We start from the raw sequence: 21,833 nt of genomic DNA, 5'->3' as shown, positions 1-21,833 counted from the left end.
ACCCCTTATTAACTGAGAAAAAGCTAGAAATTTTAGAGTTTGAAACAATCTTAAATCAAATACCTTCACTTTCCGTAGCACCTATTTTGCGAATAAATCTCTCTCTTTGTTTGATGATTTCTATTTCTTTAGAATTTTATTTATTTATACTTGGATGATAAGTCATCATAAACATTAAGTATTCAAAGAGTTGCCCCACCAAATTTTATCGCTAGTAATTAGCTAGAATTTTCTAATGGAAAAATGACATTTTATAACCGCTCTAAAAATAATAGCCGAAAAATATATATATTTTTTTGTATATTTTTTGTATATATATACATTCTGTATGTTATATACCGAAATTATATAAATTTTATACACATTTCCGGCTACCGAATTTAAATAATTTCTGGTGCGGGCTAAAAGTGAAAAAAGCCCTTTTCTAACAGCTAGGGAAGGAGGAGGGGGGTTGGCCGCTATTTATAAAGAGTGTCTACCCATCACATGTCCATTTATAGATACCCTTTGTTATATTACGTGTTATAGATACCTTTTATGTTTTTATACAATATATTTTATGTATTTAAGCTGTTGTATTCATTAATACAACCAAAAAAATAGGCGTAAAAACTGGAATTCCAGCTAAGTTTGACATGTATTTAGCTGTATTCAAGCGACATTAACGTTAAATACAGAAGGTTAAACTGGTTAAAAACGGAAGGAAATCAAATCACATGATATTCTCCTAATTTAACTCCACGAATTAAGGAAATCAAATCACATGATATTCTCCTAATTTAACTCCACGAACTAAGGAAATCAAATCACATGATATTCTCCTAATTTAACTCAACGAACTAAAACGATCCCTCATTAATCTGTATTTGAAAGATACACAATAAAGATTATAGTTGAATAAAGAGAAATACATATGAATAATACAGTTGAGTAGGACTGTATACAGTTGAATACAACAAAATACAACTTAATTCATCTGAATAAAACACTTGAATACAACAAAATACAACTAAATACAGCTGAATAAAACTCTTGAATGCAACAAAATACAACTAACTTCTGCTGAATAAAATAGTTGAATATAACTAACTACAACTGAATACAATAGAATACGCATAACTTTTTAATACATCTAAAATATATAAATTAATGCTACTGAATACATGTGAATACAGCTGAAAAATACATTCGAATACGACTGAATACAAGCAGCCTGATGGCTTCGCCGGCCGGCGGCCAGCCATTAATTCCGGCTGGTCAGCCCCTTAACACATCTGCCCAACCTCCTACAACAACTACAAACAATCCCCAACCCTCAAATCCCACAAACGAAGCCATGAATTACGCAAAAGTTGTGAACCCTACTTCAACGACCACTGCCAAGCAGAATCGAGCCGCTACAGTTGAACCAATTGCTCTTCGTCTATCAAAATCAACGAATTAAACTTACCCTAGGCGATTGTAATGGAGTGATAATGGAGGAGAACTAGAGAATTTTGGGTGGGAGGAGAGGTATGAATCGTGGGTTGAGGGAGAAAGAGTAAAGTGTATGCAAAAAGAGAGAGAACGTGGTTAGTCAATTTTACTGTGATTATGTGAGAGAAAAGACTAAAAAGGAGAGAGAAAAATATTATTTAGCATATATGGTGCCTTAAATGTAGGATGTAACTATAATTAGATATTTGGCTATAAAGTATAAAAGGTATCTATAGGATGTAATATTTTAAAATGGTATTTATTTAAAATAAATAGGGTACTAAGGTTTTCTATAGGGTGTAAAAATTCTTAAATAAAAGTTGTCATGTTCGAGCAGGGGCGGTCTTTCCATAAAACAAGTAAAATAATTGCTTTAAGCCCCACATTTATGAGGGACCCATTTTTTGTTATATTTAACAGGCTATGTATAAGTTTATAAAAAGGTACTGTAAAGTGAAAAAGTTTGATTTCTTTCTTTAACAAGTATAGAGAAGAAGGAATTGCAATGTCCGTTACGATTTCTACCAAGAAAATTACACTTGAAATGAATATCAAACCCGAATTTCATAAGAAACACATGATATATAGGAAGTAAAAATTTGACGAGAATGCTGATAATAAAATCTCAAAATCTTTGGAAGAGTCCTTTGGAGTTGATTACTTTATACATAGTAGACAAGACTATTTTTTTCACTTCAAAATAGATTTGAGCAATTCGAAGCATATGAAAATATTTTTGGTTTTGTATTTCGCGGTAAAATTAGGATCACTAGATGATAAAAATCTGGAAAAAATTGCCGTAATGTTGAATGTTCCTTGAAGCATAATAATCAATTCAATATTGATGGTTTAGATTTATTTTCGTAATTAAAAATATTAAGAAAAATAGTACAATTAGAAGATAACATTTTAATTGATACACTCGGTCAAATAAAAAAATTTGATTCTTTTTCCAATGCATATATTACTTGTGGAATAATATTAATAACTCTTGTTTCCGTCGTTTCAGCGGAAAGATTTTTCAAAATTAAAATTGATAAAATCTCACCTAAGATCAACAATGTCTCAATAAAAGTTAAATGGATTAGCCACATTGTTAATTAAAAAGGACTTATTAGGAGTTATTGATTATTAGAAAGTTATTAATAATTTTGTATCTAAGGAACACTACAAAAATATACTTCAAATAAATAAATAAATATATATATTTTTAAAAAAAATTAAGGTCCCTCATAAAATTTGGCTTTAAGCCACAAAACTCATCGGGCCGCCCCTGTGTTCGAGTGTATATTTCTTGATCTTTTTTAGGCCTTACTACTAGTAAAATATTTTGTAGTCCACAACCTTTCAAACTTGTTTCAGATTTTATTGTATCTTTACTTTAAATACAATAACTTTAAACAGAGCTAGAACTTGAAGCTTATAAGTTTGAGATTTTAGTATTAGGGTTCTAAATTATTAATCTTATACATAATCACTTTTAAGATAAATACAGAGTTTGGACTAAAGATTTTGGTTTAGCCGAACCTACAATCGAAAAGCTAACTCTATTCTCGCACTTATAAGTCTCAAAGACGTGATTTAGTGATCAATGAAGTGATTTGAGAACCGAAATCTCATAATCAAATCCTAGAAAGAGAATAAATTATTTCTTTTTTTTTTCGTTGGAAAATTATGGATAACATTAATGTGTGGGGCCATGAGAAGCGTCCCAAAATCCCAATCACACAAGACTTCAAGTGGGCTCAAACAAGGGGCAGCCACAGCCGTTGAGTATAAAATAAGTAAAAAGAAAAAAGAAATACAAAGCAAACAGCGGCAAATAAAAAAAAAGAAAAAGCAATATATTCCCCAGAATTTCATCTTCATTCGCGTAAAAAGTCAGCAGCTTTTTCAGTTTCGAATTTCAATTCTCGCTAATCAGGTAATTTTCGCCTCTATATATTTTCCAATTTTTTGTTATTGCTGAATATAGTTGTATTCTGATCTAGTTTTTGGTTTAATTTTTGGTCAGAGTAAGACTCAGATTTCTTCGATTGTTTGGTTTTTAATGGCTTCGAAACGAATATTGAAGGAGCTGAAGGATCTCCAAAAAGATCCTCCTACCTCATGCAGCGCCGGTAAAAAAATTGATTTTTTTCTAATTTTATGCTCCTATTTTTTGTAATTTATATGAATTTTTGTGTAAAGTTTTCATCTTTTGCCTGTTTGGTGGTTGATCTATAGATTCTTCTCGATGCACGAGGATTTACTGTTTTTAGATGCTGAAATTTCAATCTTTACCTTGCTCAGATGATTTTTTCTTTGTTTTTATGTTTTTAAATTTAATTGTTATGATGTTTGATTATTCTAAGGGGTCATTTGTGAGATTATGGATTTCTGTTGTTTTTTCAAATTAAGTTATCTCAAGTCAAGCATATCTAGCTAGATTTAGTGACTAGTCTAGCTTGATATTTGAACCCTAGTTTCTCGTGGTTCATTCTAGCTTCATTGATTGCTAGGTCACTCCCTTCAATGCAATTGCATATGCTGAATTGAAAGCTTTTAGCTCTTTGCTTACAATGTTGTTTTTTGCCATCTATCACTTCAGTCGTCCTTTCTTTTTCATCAAAATGTGAATGACTCAAATGCCTTTTGCAAAATATAACAGCTTAGGTCTCTTGTGTTGAGCTGTTACACATTGGTGGATTGAGGATTAAAGCCTTGATGTGTTTAACCTTTAAAATTCATGGCACTGAACTCATTATATTTGTGAAATTATGGGTTCAAAATATTACAAGGGGACAAAACTGTGAGTCTCAAAGTCCTTGAGGTGCGGCGCAAAAGGGATCGGGGCAAAGTAGATAATACCTTGACTGTTGGTCCTAGGATGTTACGAGAGGAGCATAATATTACATAGTGCTCTCTGACTTCTGTGGAATAGTGAGCTTGTCTTCACCTAATCTATAATGTAGCTTCTAATATTTTTATCTTAATTTTCTATTGTTATTAGTAAATACCAGTGTTTTAAAAGGCAAAGGCGTGAGGCGAGGCGTTTTACCCAACATGGGACGAGGCGTGAGCCCCGAGACATGGGGCATAAGTCCCATGGATCTTCAATTTTACAATTTTATAATTAATAAAATAAGCTGTAATTATTTATAAATAAAATTACACAAAAAATTGTAGAAAACCCACAAAAATAAAAAAAAATATAGGAAAATGATTATAATTATATGAACTAACAACACAAAAATATACTAATACATGAGATACATCTTAACAATAAGTCAATAATGTGTTACATGAGTTTTAGTGATTAGTGAAGCAAAGAGCTCCTGGATTTGAGGAGAAAGTTCAAGGTTCTATTGAGTATGGACAATTTTTCACTGTCTAACGAGGTTAGGGCTTTTTTTGAGGAGAAAGTTCAAGGTTCTATTGAGTATGGACGATTTCTTCACTGTCTAACGAGGTTAGGGCTTTTTTTTAATGTGGTGGGGATAGATTTGGGATAAAGCAAAGAGGGGTTTAAAAAATATAAGGAGAATTGTCAAAGTTATCCCTTAATTTGCTAAGTTCCATATGGCGTGAGCCTTGGTCCTGAGTTGAGTCGTGCGCCTAAGCGTGCACCTCACCCCTTGGGGCGTGCGCCTAAAGGATCTACGCCCCCTATTAACGCCCTGTTGCGTTTTACTTGCGCCGTTCCCTGATTGCTCCCTGGGCTCGCTCCGAAAATGCCCCTGAAAACACTGGTAAATACACGTGAAAAGAGAAGATTCCTATCACAACAAGCTTTATACATGTCAGACTTTTGTTTAATGGGTTTTCATGACACAACTTACGCTGGTGGCCAGATTAATTTTCAAAATGATCTGAATTTATTGGTTATATGGCAACGTCAATTCATCATGCACTTTTTTCATTCTTTAAGTTTCTTTGTGCTAGTTTTCCAAATGTCATTATGTCCATACTTTTAACTTCTTTTTAGTATAATGTCATGTGCATTGAAGCCTGGAAGATATTTAGTTTCTGCCAGGAATCCTTACAGAGATGTTTCTTTGTCCACATTGTCATGCTAGTCCTATAAGCCAATCATGAATCCTTCTAATAAATCTTACCTTATAAAAAAACAAAAAGAAAAAAGAAATAATTATTCCTTCTAATCTATCTTTCCTGTGATACTGTTGTATGATGCTATTCATATTCCACGTTGTTCAATTATTTATAGCCATGATAGTTTATATGTAATTTTTTAAATTTGCTTCTATATCTCAGCGTATGACGCATGCTTGACTATTTTGATACACTGCCTCCCGATTTGGCAACACTCATTTGAATTATAGTGATAGGGCATTTTGGATATTCTTCGACAAGATGTTGTGCAGATATTCCATCATCTTTTGTAGAGGAGATATATTCTACTTATTCATCATTTGGAGATGCATGCTAAATTACAGTTGTATTGGCTTGCTAACATTTTTGTACCATGTGTTAACAGGTCCTGTTGGAGAGGACATGTTTCACTGGCAGGCTACAATAATGGGGCCCTCTGACAGCCCTTACGCTGGGGGTGTATTTTTAGTCACTATCCATTTTCCTCCAGATTATCCATTCAAACCTCCTAAGGTATCTTATAGTTGCAAATTACTTTGTGAGTCAATGATGTGTGTGCTGGTGGTTGTTCTATTTGCAGAGTCCTTATTTGGTTTTTGCATATTGGAGCATAATTCTCTTGGACTTTTGACTCCCGTCTATTCTTGCATTGTTTGATGTTGAAACAGATTTCCTGGTAATGAGCTTGTGCCAAGTGCAATGTAGAAGAGAAGTTTTTTGTTAGACTGTCACCTTGCCTTGGAAACAAATTCTCAAGGTTGAGAGAGGTGTTAGGATACTTAAATAAACATAGTACATATGCTTGTGTAGACAATAAATTTGCGTCAAGAAAATAAAATCAAGACCAAAAATATCGCAACAATCGTAGTATTTTATTTCGAATATTTGAGTGTTACAATCTCTATGGATCCTCTGATTCTTCTTTTCAATAGTAAATAAATTCAAGGGCCTTTGAGCTTGATCTTGAATCTATATTTGTTTTCCACGAACGATGATCTTGTTCTTGAGCTTGATTGCTTGAACTTGACCTTGATTCGTTCTTCGTTCTTGAGCTTGAACTTGATTTGTTCTTCGTTCTTGAGCTTGAATTTGATTGCTTGAAGCTTGAAACTTGTAGAGAAATTTGTGGCGTTTGATCCACGAGCTCTCTCTTGCTTCTTGTTATAACTTCTGGTGTCTTTTCTGAGTTATGAAGACCCATATTTATAGTTGTGGAAAGGAGGAGTTGTGATAAGAACAAACTCTTTCCGACCAATCAAATTGAAGTGTGACATAGCTGCATTTGATTGGCCAGAACATGTCACTCGCACACGTGGCACGGTTTCATTGGCCTTCTAATGTGACTTGACATGCCTTGTCATTTTGACATGTGGCATGATCCTATTGGCTCCTCCGTTTGACTTGGCTCGCCACGTCATTTGACACGTGGCACCAAACTAGGCTTTTAGGAAGATGGCATATTGGGCCTAATAAAGTGGGCGCATCACTTGTAGCCCAATTAAATGGGCTAGCCCAGTCAGAATTTATTGGACTTAAGTAATTAATCCAATTATATTAGACCATAATATTAATGCGGACTAATACATTTAAAAATAGTCCAAATTATTTTATTGAATTTAAATTCAATAAATTTTGCATGCCTACAGCTTGTTTTTGAATTTTGGTGTCAGATATGGTGATTAAAGATGAATATGGATTTCATCTTTCAATTTGTATTTTTTTAATATTGCCTTGGACTAGCCCCTAGGGCTTTGGTCCTAGTGTAAGAGCGCAACACGTGATGTGTGGGTCAGGCGCATGTCACGGGTTCATACGTTGCCGCAGACAAAAGCTTGGTATTTACGTGGAGAAGGATAGAGGGGCCAGCTCATTTTCCACCAAGTTTTGAACTGTGCACCATTGACCCTTCGGGATTTCTTGGTGATAAAAAAATTGCCTTGGATTATTCATACTTCATACGTCATTTATAGAAAGAAAGAGCAATACCATTTTGGTGTGGGTTAAGAACGAGGAAGATTTGGCTTTTTTAGAATGACATCATGATCGGTATCAACTAGGTGATCTGCAGGACTAAATGCATGTTTTATACAGATGTACTCATACATGAAGCATTTGGAAAATTTCTGTTATTGTCAGACAAGCTGTTTTTTGGTCAATTAATAGTTGGTGAACCTGAACATGTTCATGTATTTATGGTTGTCAGTTTATAAACTGGAGTCTTCCACTAGACTTTATTGTGTTACATTCTGGTTAAATCTTTGCAGGTTGCTTTTAGGACAAAAGTTTTCCACCCAAATATCAACAGTAATGGGAGCATATGCTTGGACATACTGAAGGAGCAGTGGAGCCCCGCCTTAACTATTTCCAAGGTCCTTTCTTACCTTTATCTGCTAACAAATAATGCAAGCTATGAAAACATACTTATTCAGTGGCTTGGGACTCATAATATAAGAGTTTTTTCAAATCAATTTGGATGCATCAGCTAATTGTTGGTAATCTAAAGGATAGGTAATAAAGATATAGTGACTCCTTGAAAAGGAATCAACATTTTATTGGACATTTTATGTTATAGGTGACCTAATCTTATTAGCCTTTTCTAATTATTCCTTTATAGCTTTAGGAAGCAACGGTGAAAACATTTTAACTGTCTAACTTGTCCTTCATAAAGTGCTTTGGTTTCGGTTGCCAGCATATGATCTTAACTCTGACTGTGTTCTCTGATGGTATATCAATTGTGTCTGTGGAAATTATGTGTTGTGTCAAATGGTTTTCCTAGACCAGTAGAACTGGTTGAGTTTCACGAAGTATGTTGTGTCATTTGTGTTTCTTAAGGTGGGAAAGGTTTCTGTATTACCTTCAGGTTTTGCTTTCAATCTGCTCACTTTTGACGGACCCAAACCCTGATGACCCTCTGGTTCCTGAGATTGCTCACATGTACAAGACAGACAAGGCCAAATATGAAGCAACTGCCAGGAGTTGGACCCAGAAGTACGCCATGGGCTAACTATTGCCTATGGCCGCTTGAATTGATATAAAGAAAAACAAATTTCAATGTCTTTCTTCTCTGCTCTCTCCATTAACAAGTTGTACAATAGCATTAAGCATTGCCCTCTGCAGGAAGACTAATGATGCTTTGAATTTTGTTTATATAGATTCTAATATTTTATGTGGGGAAGCATATATTTATCTGGTTTTGGTTTGTTTCCTTTGGTTTGACACTATTTGGTGTAAAAAAAAACATGTATTTTGTACATTCTATCATGTTTATTACTATTAAGGATAACTATGTGAGATACGACTTCATCCTCGAGGTGGGGTTAATCTTATCGTAGTTTAGTTTATCTAATTAACCTTGGCCTAAGATTTTAGGAAAGATGAACGGATGTCTTTATTTTTTTCTTTTCTTCTTTATCCCCTGTTTCCTATTTTCACACCTTGAACTACTTCTCAAGTATTTGGCATACTGTGAGAATAATGTGGTGCACACTTCATGTTAAGTTGGAGTATGATTAACTATGCTACAGCATTGTGAATTAAGTGGCATCTGAGAAAGATAGACAGTACTGGTTATTGGTTCAAACTCAGAAGCATCATGTAATGGAGCTTCCACAGTTCAAAGGAGCTTATGTAGTTTCATTGTTCTCGAACTAGTCTATATTTAGCATGGAGTAATCTGAAACCACCCAACTATATGATGCTTATGTGCATCTGCTACCAAAGTTTTGGCTGGAAGAATTCCCTTAGTTTCATCTCTATTGAAATTACCTTTCCTAAGCCGAGGGTCTACCGGAAATAGTCTCTTTGCATTCTTGAAGGTAAAGGTAAGGTCTGCGTATACACTACCCTTTGTTGTTGTTTGTCATCTTTGTTGAAATTCGAACCTTGGTTTCCATATTGTTATTCTGACTCATAAACCGTTTCACCATCTACTATAGGGGGTTTATTCATTGCACCATTGAATGTAGGAGACTATCTACTATAGGGGGTTTATTTGTTGCACCATTGAATGTAGGAGACTTATAGCCTGTTTGGCCAAGCTGCAAAAATCAGCTTATTTTGAGAAGTGTTTTTTCTTTAAAGTGCTTTTGGTGAGAACCAGTTTGTGTTTGACAAACTTATTTGAAAAGCACTTATGAGCAGCAATTAGTGTTTTGCCAAGCTTTTAAAAACTGCTTCTAAGTATATTTTTTTTAAAAGTGTTTTTTAAAAAAGTGATTTTGAAGAAAAGCTACTTTAAACTGCTTCTACTCAAAAGCACTTTTTTTGTCTAAAAGCTGGCCAAACACTTGAACTTTGGAAAAAAATCACTCAAAAAAGTGCTTTTGGCTTGGAGAAGCTTGGCCAAACAGGCTATTAGTCTTCTTGATACTTTGCTTGGATCATAAGCTTTCAACTTAGATAACAGGGAGTAAAAAAGGTGAGGAAAAGAGATGAAAATCAAATTCGTTATCAAGTTGCCAAAGTATTCTGAAAGTTACAAACTTGGTAAGCACAAAGAGTGAAAGAATCTACTTTATTACCAGCGTGAGTCACATTTTACCAATGGTTTTCTATCCAGAAGTTGAAATTCTGAAATTGAGCTCGTATTTTTGTCTTATCTTTTTTGTAATGTATAATATGAAACCTATATTGATGTAAATTTGAATGATTAAGAAGTTACCAAATATTCTAGTCCCACTTTCTGGTTCCCCTGAACACCTCAATGCTAGATCAGCCATTAAGCATGAAATATATATATATATATGGAGTTCGCTCCCAGAAATATAGCCATCCCTGCCCCATCACGTCAATCCCACGAGCCTCTTATCCATTCTCATTGAACGACGGCGGGAAGCAAATCCAACTAGAAAAACTCACATTGGGCTTAGGGATAGTCAGGCTCGAACTGATGACTTCCACCACGTAGCCGATTCCAACTTCCTTTATTTACTATAACTCATTTTGAATCACCTTAGCGAAAAATTTGGCTCAGGGAGCATATGTAACACATTTTGATGGAGCCTACGGGGCCATTTCTCAAACTGTGCGAATACGAGAGAGAGTGTGGGACAGGAAACAGCGAAGGATTTCAGCAGCAGACAAACTTGCCATTAAAGGAAAACCACATGCAAAAAAAGAGAAAAAGGGTCAACAAAAAAACAAAAAGATTAGCTTAAACACCAAATACAGACCACTAAAGAAGGAAAAGAACTCTACCTTGCATTCCAATTGGTCTAAAAAATATTCCCAACCTATGAAATCTGAAAAAAGCAAAGGCAAGAACGCTTTTTTAAGTATAAAATGAATTGATTGGTGGTGCATTTCTTTTGGTTTGATATTATTGTATATTATATGAAGATGAAAAATACTTATAAAGATTTGCATAATTTGACAGAGAGAGCAGGGATTTTACATTATAAAATCACTGAAAGAATTAATTATGAAGGATTACATTTCTGTAGAGATTGTGCTAAAAATGGTCGTTACTGTGGAATTGCAGACCTTAGAATAGAAGATAAGGAGAAATTGATTGCCATTCGAGACTCATTGAAGGAAATTCAGAACATGCTTGAGTTCTACCAGGTTTTACTTTTGGTTACTTTCCTTTGTCTAAAATGAGTTCATTTTTTTTGTTAATTTATTCTAAATGCATGATTAGTTGAGATGTCGAAGACATAATTAAGTATAAAAAGTGTCCGATATGTTTAATAACTTGCAGTTTTAGATGAGACGGTCACACACAATTCAACAAGTATATTTGACAAGGAATGGTTCTTGAGGTCGAGTCTCTCGCATACAATGGCATTAAACTACCTTTGCCACTACAAGGGGATTTAGGAGCTAATGTATATACAGTCAAATATCTCTATAACAACCTTTATTTTGGATTTTCTTGGCTGTTATAAAGAAGTGTTGTTATAGAGAACATATATTATAACATAACATGAAAATTGGTTTCATCAAAAACTTGACTTTTATAGTAAATGGCTATTATATGATGATGCTGTTATAGAAAGGTCTGACTGTATATATTAAAAAAATTATTTATGCCCTATTAGCATAGTACAATTTTCCAAAGAAAGTGATCGTGATGTCGTCATTGCTCGCATATGAGAGGCAGTATTGAAGGCATAATTAAGTATATAAAAGTCGTGTTATGTCTAACGGTCAGAGACTCAAGTTCACTTGCAAGACGAGTTAGGACAATAGGTCGACAATGCTTGTGCAAAATCCTGCATGCAAAACTATCTGAATACAATCAAACCTCTATAACAGCCTAATTTTTTCCGATATTTTTTGGCTGCTATAGTGAAGTTTTGTTATGGAGGACATATATTATAACATAATATAATAATCAGTTCCGAGAAAAACTCGGCTTTTATAGTGAATGAGATGATGTTATAGAGAGGTCTAATGGTAGATGTAATTATTTAACTTTTACTTGTCCAATCATTGCAGACATTACAATCACGGCAGCAGAGACTATACCATGGAGCATTTGCCCGTTTAGAAGAAAGCAGAATGCTTCTGCTAGAAAAAATAAACAAGTATCCAACATGGGGAAGTAAACTAGACTTAATTGAAGAATTAAGAGAGTGTTTAGTTGAAGGAAGAGTTGCATTTTCTGAGAATTTGGCAGAAAAAAGAGAGAAGAAAATTGAAGATGAGAACAACAAGAAGAACAGTTCAAGTTTCTTGGTCATTTGCATAAGAGGTTTATTTAATCCATGGAACTGGTTTCGTACTACAAGAATTGCTGCCGTAGCGTTGATTGTTGCCTCTGCAACCATTTCTTCTCCAGTTAGCTTTTACAAGAATAGGCTGCAAGATAAGAAGATCATGCCTGTACCAAGAATGAAGATTGATTATTTGGATCGCCAACTAGCTGTTTCAGCTGGAAAGGGATGAATATGATCATATCTAGTATTATTTTTTATCATAATTTTGTCGGGATACCTTGCTGATCGGGTTGGCTAAGTACATGTTGTTAGAAGAAGTACACACGAGGGCGTATGGATACCTAGTCAATCAGGTTTTGATTGGATCATCGAGATAGAACGCCTGGTACACATGGTAACAGACTCTTTAGATGTGATTATCCTCAAATACAGGTATAGCACAGACTTCAGTTATAGACGTTATACGTATCATAGATTCATATACAGTCAGAATCAGTCGCAGAGGCAGGATTTCCGTTAAGGGAAGACTGTGGCCAGATTTTTCCTTATATATATAGTGTAATTTTTCAGCGAAGGGAACCCCAAAATCCGTCCCTGATCAGAATACAGATTCAAATGTGAATTTTCATAATATAGTAAAGTACCAGAAACAATTTCAGCTCTCGGTATACAAGAGATATGTATTAAATTTACAGTATTGAATTGCATGTTGCTTTTCAACTCTTACTCCAACAATTACGGATGGTTATAACCATCTATTCACTGCCCTCGGGTGTTAACGGTCAATGGAGTGGGTGAAAACCATGAGCAGATGCGGATACAAAATTTGAAGTTTATGGATTCCTACGATAACTTTAAGTAAATGTCCAGACATATACACTATCTGGACAGAAGTTACTGGCTTCACGTGAACCAGTATGTCATAGGTAGATCCGCCCCTGACCATGAGTGATAAATATTTAAATCCCAACAGAGACGAAAAATTGTTTGATGCTTGTTTCCCATCCGTGTAAGTCTTGGTAGTCAGATCTCAAATATTTGTGTTTGCTGGAGGCAACAATGGAATAGTCAAGGCACGCGGAAACTCGCCTGGACACCATTTTATTATTTAAAAACAATAAAAGTGCTGCAGAATTAAGGAAACTGATAAGCTAGCACTAACATATTGAAACCTTATTGAAGACTAATCATCATACATCATTATTCTAAACACACTTACTAATTCTAGTTAGATTAAAGTTTGCATAATCATCCCATATTTTTCTTACTCCTACTAAAACAAACTTAACACAAAACATATCAACATTATAGTACTACTACAACAACTATGCATCAATTCCAAAAAGTCGAGATTTGCTATGAATCCTCACTGTTCATGTCGCTGATTTATTTAAGTCCATCTTACTTCAATATTATGATACTAAATTACAACAACAACAATAAACTCAGTGTGGTCCCATAGGTGAGGTCTATAAAGAACAGTGTGTACGCAGACCTTACCCCTACCTTGTGAAGATATTACGATACTAAATTAAGTATCAAAAAGGTTGTAACAAGAAGTAGAAGGAATTTTAATTTAATAAGTCCAAAGAAAAGCTCCCATATCAAACTTCCTCTTGTGTTTTACATCTCCAAGAATAGGAAGTCCATATTGAGTAAGCAAACAATCCAACTTCCATTCTGGCATATTCTCATACTCAGCCTTTGTGTATTTTGGATAATGTAATGGCATTTGAAACCCAAATCCATAACGTTCTTTGCCATTTGATCTTGCCATTGACTCCATAGAAACACCACTCATTTTTCTTCTCTTTTATATAATATGCTTTAGTTTGGAAATATATGAATATGGTTTGTGTATTTATAGAGGAAGATAGGGGGTTTGTTAAGCAAATTTAATGATGGTATTCTCGAGGTAGGTGTGGTATATTTTGAAATTAACGAAGGAATTTAAGTTGTTTTTCGATATGATTTATGTGGTTGAATACATACAAAGAATAGGGAAAACCAACTTGTCCAAATTTCTCATTCTATTCTAGATTCCAAGGGTTAGGAAGTACTCCCCCGTCTCAAATTTTCTGTTGTACTTTCTAAAAATAGTAATCTCAAATTATTTGTCATTTTAGAAGTTCATGACAAATAAATTACTCCCCCTGATCCACAATAAGTGACCAATTTGCTTTTTTATTTTGGTCCAAAATAAGTGTCCATTTATATAATCAAGAAAAAATTCAATTTGTTTTTCCAAAATTACCCTTATGTATGTATCCATAAAAAGTCATTTACTCCTCACATTTGAGAAGAGAAGTAAGTGCTACTTTAACTATGGTGCAACATTTAATGAAGGATAGTTTAATCACACTAATGAAGGATAGTCTAGAATTTAGTATTTCCTTAATAGATGTGTCCAAAGCAAATTGGTCATTTATTGTGGACCGGATGGAGTATATTTTTCCCATCTTACTGCTAATAATAATTGTTCTTGAAAATGGAGATAATACATAAATAGAATAAATATTTAATGATGTGAGATTTTATCTTAAAACATAAATAAGGGTAAAATAGTCTACTCCTAATTAATGTTTTTTAATGAATGTGTGGAAAAGAAACGCGACAGATAATTTGAGATGGAGGGGTATATATTGAATTTATTAATGACAAGAATGATTAGTGTGAAGTTTCCTCTTGTGATTATCTTGGATTTGTTTTTTGGTTAAGTGTTATCCATAATATGTAAAAACATATATACGTTATAATAGGCTATTAATTTACTCAAAGTTACCAACTCGTGCTTAGGGTAGAGTTTTCCTATAGTTGTCTTTTATATGATTTTAATGTCTAAAAATAGAGTTTACATTTTATTCTAAAAAATGTATTTGCCCATGGTTTTATTGTCAATGCAACCAAAATAGTGACATATACAAATACCAGAGTTTACACGAGTGATGTCGGTCTTGTTTGACAAAAAAGTATTAAACCTTTTAGTTAAACCAATTAATGAAGAAATAGAGGCTAAATTTTAGCCAAACATAATTAACTCTAGATCTAAGTATATTGAATATAAAAATTGAAAGAGACTGAGCTTATGTAACATTCCTTAAGATGATTAACAGACATCAAATATAAATGATAAGCTTTCCTCTTCGATGTATCGTTCCGTACTTGTAAGAGCAAAGAAGGAAAAGAGGGAAAGTTGTAGATAACTACGAAATCTATTTTTATTGATTCAGCAATGATGATTACAGAGGGTTGTAACCAAAATCTTTCTTCCCTCACATATATATTACCAATTTTCCCTTTATCTAACGGTCTTTAACCAATATGCCCTCTCATGACTGTACTCTTCCTTACTCGCCCAAGTATTACGACAGATGTTCTGCTGTGTAAGTTTTCTGATGGCTCGATCTCGGCAGTGACCGAGGTACTCGTTGCTATTACGCCTCGTGGGCACGACTATAGCTTGATCGACCCCTTACCATTCCTTTTAATGATAACCATTTTGTGGTCAGATTTTGACCCATACAGGTCTATTGTCACAATTCAACTTGTAAGTGAGCTTGAATATATGACTATCATATCTCAAATTGATATCTAATTTATGTATATACACATATATTGTTTTAAAAAAAAAACTAATTATACACATAAGTATAGGGAAAAGATATCCATTGCTTCTCTTTACATGTTTTGCCCGGATTCCTTTTATACTGCTATGTTTTTGTTTTCCTTGAGCCGGGGGCCTATCGGAAATAACCTCTCTATCCGCAAGATTTACGTACATATTACCATTCTCAGGCCTCACTTATGGGATTACATTATGTATGTTATTGTTGTAGTATTTAATGTCACTCATTTTAAAATGGTGTCTCAGCCACTAACTAAATCAGAATTCAGATGAACATTAATGTCTGCTGTGAATAGCAAAGAGTTAGGAGCAGTAACGCAACACAAGTGGACTGACGACTTAACATATACTCCATTAAATGCAAGCAAGAAAGTAGATACTATGTTCTTTCATATGCTATTCACCACACAAATCTTGTTAATGGAGACAACCAAATTAAAATGCATATATAGCAATTAAATTCTTAAAAGCATTAAATGTTGATCACCAGTTCACTACATTGTGGTGTATATTCATTCAAAATCACTATAATTGAGAGCAATGTCTCCTACTTGATAAATTTGTGATAGTAGATGATCATCACTAGGAAATGCCTACTTATAATATCTTCAAGACCACATATGGTGGCTTTGGCTTGACTTTGCATACCATTGTTGTTTGTCGGTCGTGGATAGGCTCTTATTTATTTTAAGTTTTTTAATTTTTCATTAGTGAAATTTTTACCTCCTATAGCAAAGGTTAACACCTTATTTATTTTAAATAATACCTTTTAAAAAAAATTATATTTTATAGATACCTTTTAATGTTTATAGCAAAATATCTAATTTGGTTAACTCCTACCCTTAAGCCACTAAATACGCTATTCAGTTACACTATTTTCTTTCTCTCTCTACTTTGATACATGTCATTCTCTTCCCCGTTCCCTAAAAACATGACGCTCAATCTCAAAATTCCTCACCCATAGATCACACTCTCTCTGGTCTCTGCACTCAAATTCAACGACCCCTCGTAGAATAATCTTCAATGCGAAATATCGGAAGTTGTCACTGCCAGGCAGCAAGTGTCGCCCCGGCCAAGCCGGAATATCTTTCATGACTTCCAGCATCACATCTGCAGAAATTTTCAAAAGAAAAAGCTAAAGAACACTATACTTCTGTCATCTTCAATCGCTTCCAACTGGATTGTGATTAAGTATGCTACTGCATCTTACTCTTATTTAGAGATTCACTTCGCTTCGCTTCCAACTGTAAACAATTTTTACTCTCGGAATAGATCACTTTCACAGTAGCATTCTCGGAGATTCAGGGTTTTTGCTCGATGGCGGATTCGCCGGAAATTAGGGGTTGTTCTTGAACAAAGACGACGGAGTTTGGGGTTGAGCAACTTGATTTTCTGTTAATATATTTCAATGTATTTTCAACGTATCACACTGTATTTTCATGTATTTTATTGTATTCATTGTCTTTTTTTCATTGTTGTTCAATGTATCTCGCTGTATTCCATGTATTTCATTGTATTCACTGTCTTTTTTTCATTGTATTTCAAAGTATCCCGTTGTATTCCATGTATTTTATTGTATTCACTCTCTCGCTATATGCCATGAATGTATTCATATGTTTTTTTAATTAATATAATTTATATATTCAGATGTATGATATAATTTCTCTGAAGATTGTTATGTTTTTAGGGTATTTTTCGGTTGGGAATCTTTTTTATAAATGGAAATACAAAATTTGTGTGTTACAATTGAGTTTGTTGAGTTATATTAAGAGTATATTATATTAATTGATTCACTTTCCGTTTAAAAATAGTGTAATCCCCTATTTCACGCCGTGAATATAGCCAAATACAGTCGAATACAATAATCTGTCCAGCTGTAATCCCATGTTACACGCCATGAATACAGTCGAATACACTCTAATACAACAACTAATTAGCTGGACTTCCCTGATTCACGCCTATTTTTGCTATTGTATTCATGAATACAGTAGCTTAAATACATCTAATACATCTTATAACAACAGAAAACGTATCTACAATCCGTAATATAGCAAATGGTATCTATAGATAGCTAATTACTACTAAAAGATAGTGCTTTATGAAAATTCTAGGTGCCAATTTGAAATATTATATAAATAGTTGTTCTCAGACGGCTATTATATGGAATATTAAGAAGGCGAAATACATAAATGACCCCTTTAAGTTGCCCACAATGATCAATTGAACACCTTAACTTGGCGTCTGACCAGATAGATACCTCTACTTGATAGAAGTATATTCTCTTAAACCCCTTACGCTGACATGACAAATTTTGTGTGTTACACTAAGATCTAAACGCGTGAAGATCTTAAATATTAGATTTATCTTTTTTTCACCTAAATTAAAATGGACCCCACCTAATTCTAGACCTCCTCCTTCTCCAATTTTTCCTCCATGTCTTCGGCCGTCCTTTGCCCTAAACTTACTCCCATCTTTTCCCTCCATGATAGAAAAAGTGCATTAAAGACACAACTTTCATTACCACCGTAATCACTGTCATACCTCTGTTTCATTACCTCGGAAGGAGTATAAGGGAATTTTTTTCAATTTAAGTGATAATCGAAACGAGATTATTTATTAAAATCAGAGTTGCCACTTAGGATAATTTGTGGTGTCCCAAGTCACCAGTTTAAATCCCGAGTCGAGGAAGTTTGACTCTATTTACGGTCTGCAAACACAGAAATCCGGGTAAGAAATTTTGTTAACCCGGAAGAAGATGTTAGGCATTCTCGAGTTCCGTGGTTTTAGCACGGTCGCTCAACTATTATCATTGGCATATTTATTTGATTTTAAAAACATCTTTGAAACCTATGTGCATTTTTTACCCTTTGACCGCTTTTAATAATCCAATTGTTATACAAATAATTATTTAATTACACATTGCGAATCATGTCACGAGAACCGTACCCATGATCTACAACATGTTCATTTATTTAACAAGATTAAATTAGGGCCGGGTCACATAAATGTACCCCGGATTTTAGAAATTAAGCATCACCACTACGTCACGGGAACCGTACCCGTAGCTATGATTGTTTATTTAATTAACGCGCCTAAAGCAAACTACGAGAATTCAGGGCATTTTTCTACATTAGTTAAGATATCGACGTGAGGGCCATATACTAGGTGATTATATGGCACACCTCAATTTTCATTAAGTCAACCATAGTGATCCTAAAATTGCTTCAGCCTCTGCTAGAAAAGTTTATACACTGCAGAAGATTTCCATCCCAGATAAAAAGACAACTGAAGAAACCATAGATGATAGGACCACAGAAGGCATGTCTTAGGTGGGAGTTTGCATAAGGAGATTCAAATGGACCAAAAAAATCTAATTCCCAGTAGCTATATTTGCAACAGAATTAGAGTCTTTAAGGAGACATCCATTGGAGACAAAGAATGTCTCAAACAGATACAAAGTGCTGCCAAGGAATTTGAAAGAACGGACAGAAACAGAGGGATTCTCCACAAAAAAATAATAGTCAACCCAAGTGATCTCTAAAGCCAATTAAAGAACATGAAAGCAATATAAAATCTAACTAAACAATTAGTAAAACCAAACGAATACACATTTGAACAAGTCAAGGACCAGAATCAGTAAACAACAACGCCAAAATATGAATCAAAGCCATCGGAAGGAACTGTTTAGGTATTCTAGGTCTCAATTCGTGTCAAACTCCTAGGTTCATTCTTAATTGAATTCAGAATTCCAGGACATAGGGACAGCCTGAATTGGCGAGTCAAGACAATTGAAAGGGCACTCAAGCCCACAAAGAATGTTAAACAAGGTAGCTGGCTCATGGCAATTTCAACAGAACTCAACGCGACTTTGTACCTAAAATACAATGCTTATCAGAATGGACAAAGGCATATAGCTCGACTGGCAAATGCAAAATGATCTCAAAGAAAGCAAATCCACACTATTACACAAGCTTCATATGATATTCTGGAGTTCAATGACAGAATTTACATGCTAAAAAAAACATGGATCCTTTCAACATGGTGAGCCTCAAAGAGCAAATATTATCAAAAGGGAACTTCAGCAGCTTCAAACCAGCAAAAACATGCAAAAATGATCATGAAATCAGAGAAAGGGGAAACTCTTCAGTGATTCATGTCGAATATATTGAGACCAAGACATAAGATACAAGCAAATATCCTTGAATATCAAAGCATGTCATATGCAATAGAAGAAACACAAGGAAAGCTCATCTTATGAAGCGGTCTTTCCTTAACAACATGACCAAAAATTCTGACCAACAAAACTTTGAAAAACCAACTACTCGAATAAAGAGGTTGGTTCTAGTTTAAAGCTTCTAGTAGATGAGGAAGATTTCACAAGAACAAATCATTTAGAGTCCGGAAAACAAACATCACGAGAATAAGCATCATGGATTCATGCTCGCTTAAAAATCACAAAAAACTGAACACATCGTTCATTTGAAAGCGATAAAATCTTGACTCAATATATTTCGACCCCATAATAACAATTACAGCATATAAGGAATAGAAGACAACCACTCAAATCAGCTCCTATTGACTGAACAATGCTCAGCGCATCAAACCAGTGAGAAGGGATTCATTTGCAAAATAACATATCGAATATCGTTTTCGAATACGAATCGAGACTAAATGATCAACCCAAGCTCGACTCCTTCATGAAGTTTGATCACAGAACAAAGACCAAACCATTCTAAAGACAGAAATCCCATCGCTCAAGAACACCTAAAAAAAACAGAGTTACAGAGGAGAAAAGATCAAACCTGAAATTGCAAACTTCCTTTATTAATTATAGAATCAACAATACACCTTTTGACTCCAAATCCTAGCAAGGTTCAGCAGCAAATTAGCAGGACAACAGTAGAACAAGAAGTCGACGAACTTGAACCTCACGAACAATCAATAGACCTTAGTTCATTTTTCATGTCTTTGGAACCCAAAGTCAGATTAACAATTAAAAAGAAAATTTGTGTATTCTTCTTCAAACCTTTAAAAGAAGCTTTCAGAGAAAAAAATGAAAAGCCAAAGAAAGAAAAATCCTTCAACCTTTTCTCTCCCTGTTTTCCCCGAAAATCTATGTCCTTTACAAAATCGAATGAGGTCCTTTTGAAAACAAGCATCTGATGAATGTGAGCTCGGATTGAGTGAAATCGATCCAACACCTCTCACTCATCCAACGCTCGTCCTCCAGAACCTTCCAATCGCGTGATATAGCTCGAAATCGGGCGAGTGAGGAGGAGTTTGGGTTCACTCGCCTGAATTTTGGCGAGTTTGGGAACGAATTTTGGGCGAAGAAGACAGTGAATAGTACTTAGCGCCGTTTGGGATCAGATTTAGGGTTGGGGTGTATTTGTTTGTATCGTATATTAGGGAATGTGGGGCGGGTCAGGGGAATGGGTCGCGGGTTAGGGTCACAGGTCTTGGGCCGTGGCGGTTTAAATGGTATTTGGGCTGGGGAAAGTATATCAAGGGATTTTACCTACCTATACCATATATGAAACCTTATTATCCTAAATGTGCATAGTTTGTTAATTACCCGCCCAGTCCATGTTTTACCAACAAATTTTGTACTATTCGACTATTAGGCATTAAAAGGGCAGAATATTCCCTAAAAACGGGCTAAAATTAAGGAGAGAATCTTGGTATTAATTGATTCTACATTAAATTCAATTTTCAAAAAGGGAAAGGAGATTTCTCATCTGCGTATTTTTCTCTAGAACTACAATTCAAATTCTCGAAAAAAAAAAAGAATGAACAATTCAAATTTTCGAGTTTCAACAACTCAAAGTTGAAAAAATTTGTTCTTCCATATATTTTCCACCTTTGATAGCCATTAAAAAGCTTGAAAGGTTTGAATTCAAATTTGGGTTTTCAAAAATCATTATTTGTTTGGATTGAGTGTTGTTGTAAATAATTCGGAATATGTTTAGGAGTTTATATCT

General features: G+C 34.5%; 2 protein-coding genes and 1 long non-coding RNA gene across 4 annotated transcripts; 2 read left to right on the top strand and 1 right to left on the bottom strand.

Moving 5' to 3' along the window:
* Window positions 1–3,156: 3,156 nt before the first annotated feature.
* LOC107804146 (ubiquitin-conjugating enzyme E2 28) lies at window positions 3,157–8,918 on the top strand. 2 transcript variants are annotated; one of them, XM_016627974.2, is made up of 5 exons: window positions 3,157–3,400; window positions 3,497–3,596; window positions 5,954–6,081; window positions 7,833–7,937; window positions 8,429–8,918. In XM_016627974.2, exons 1-5 carry the CDS (start codon window positions 3,164–3,166, stop codon window positions 8,570–8,572), a joined length of 714 nt encoding a protein of 237 aa, XP_016483460.1. In that variant the 5' UTR covers window positions 3,157–3,163; the 3' UTR covers window positions 8,573–8,918. The 2 variants fall into 2 exon arrangements, with proteins under 2 accessions (XP_016483460.1, XP_016483459.1); XM_016627973.2 differs by having other exon boundaries at window positions 3,491–3,596.
* On the bottom strand, window positions 8,552–14,060 carry LOC142166453 (uncharacterized). Its single transcript, XR_012696891.1, has 2 exons — window positions 10,765–14,060; window positions 8,552–10,651 (listed from the first exon to the last, which is right to left on the bottom strand). It is a non-coding gene; the product is annotated as an uncharacterized LOC142166453 (long non-coding RNA).
* Window positions 10,585–14,061, top strand: LOC107804147 (uncharacterized). Its single transcript, XM_016627976.2, has 2 exons — window positions 10,585–11,130; window positions 12,007–14,061. The coding sequence occupies exons 1-2, from the start codon at window positions 10,900–10,902 to the stop codon at window positions 12,454–12,456; spliced, it is 681 nt and encodes a 226-aa protein (XP_016483462.2). The 5' UTR covers window positions 10,585–10,899; the 3' UTR covers window positions 12,457–14,061.
* The last annotated feature ends 7,772 nt before the right edge of the window (window positions 14,062–21,833 follow it).

Source organism: Nicotiana tabacum, chromosome 11 (genome assembly GCF_000715075.1).
Source record: "Nicotiana tabacum cultivar K326 chromosome 11, ASM71507v2, whole genome shotgun sequence".
NCBI lineage: Eukaryota > Viridiplantae > Streptophyta > Magnoliopsida > Solanales > Solanaceae > Nicotiana > Nicotiana tabacum.
The sequence above is the reverse complement of the archived record's forward strand: the minus strand, read 5'-3'. Positions and strand labels throughout refer to the sequence as shown.

Bases quoted from the DNA above. Each gene is read 5' to 3' on its own strand.
- LOC107804146 (XM_016627973.2), top strand. From the start codon at position 3,164: ATGTGTGGGGCCATGAGAAGCGTCCCAAAATCCCAATCACACAAGACT. The intron at 3,597-5,953 runs GTAAAAAAATTG...ATGTGTTAACAG, and splicing joins TCCTACCTCATGCAGCGCCG to GTCCTGTTGGAGAGGACATG. The intron at 7,938-8,428 runs GTCCTTTCTTAC...TATTACCTTCAG, and splicing joins CCGCCTTAACTATTTCCAAG to GTTTTGCTTTCAATCTGCTC.
- LOC107804147 (XM_016627976.2), top strand. From the start codon at position 10,900: ATGAAGATGAAAAATACTTATAAAGATTTGCATAATTTGACAGAGAGA. The intron at 11,131-12,006 runs GTTTTACTTTTG...CAATCATTGCAG, and splicing joins ACATGCTTGAGTTCTACCAG to ACATTACAATCACGGCAGCA.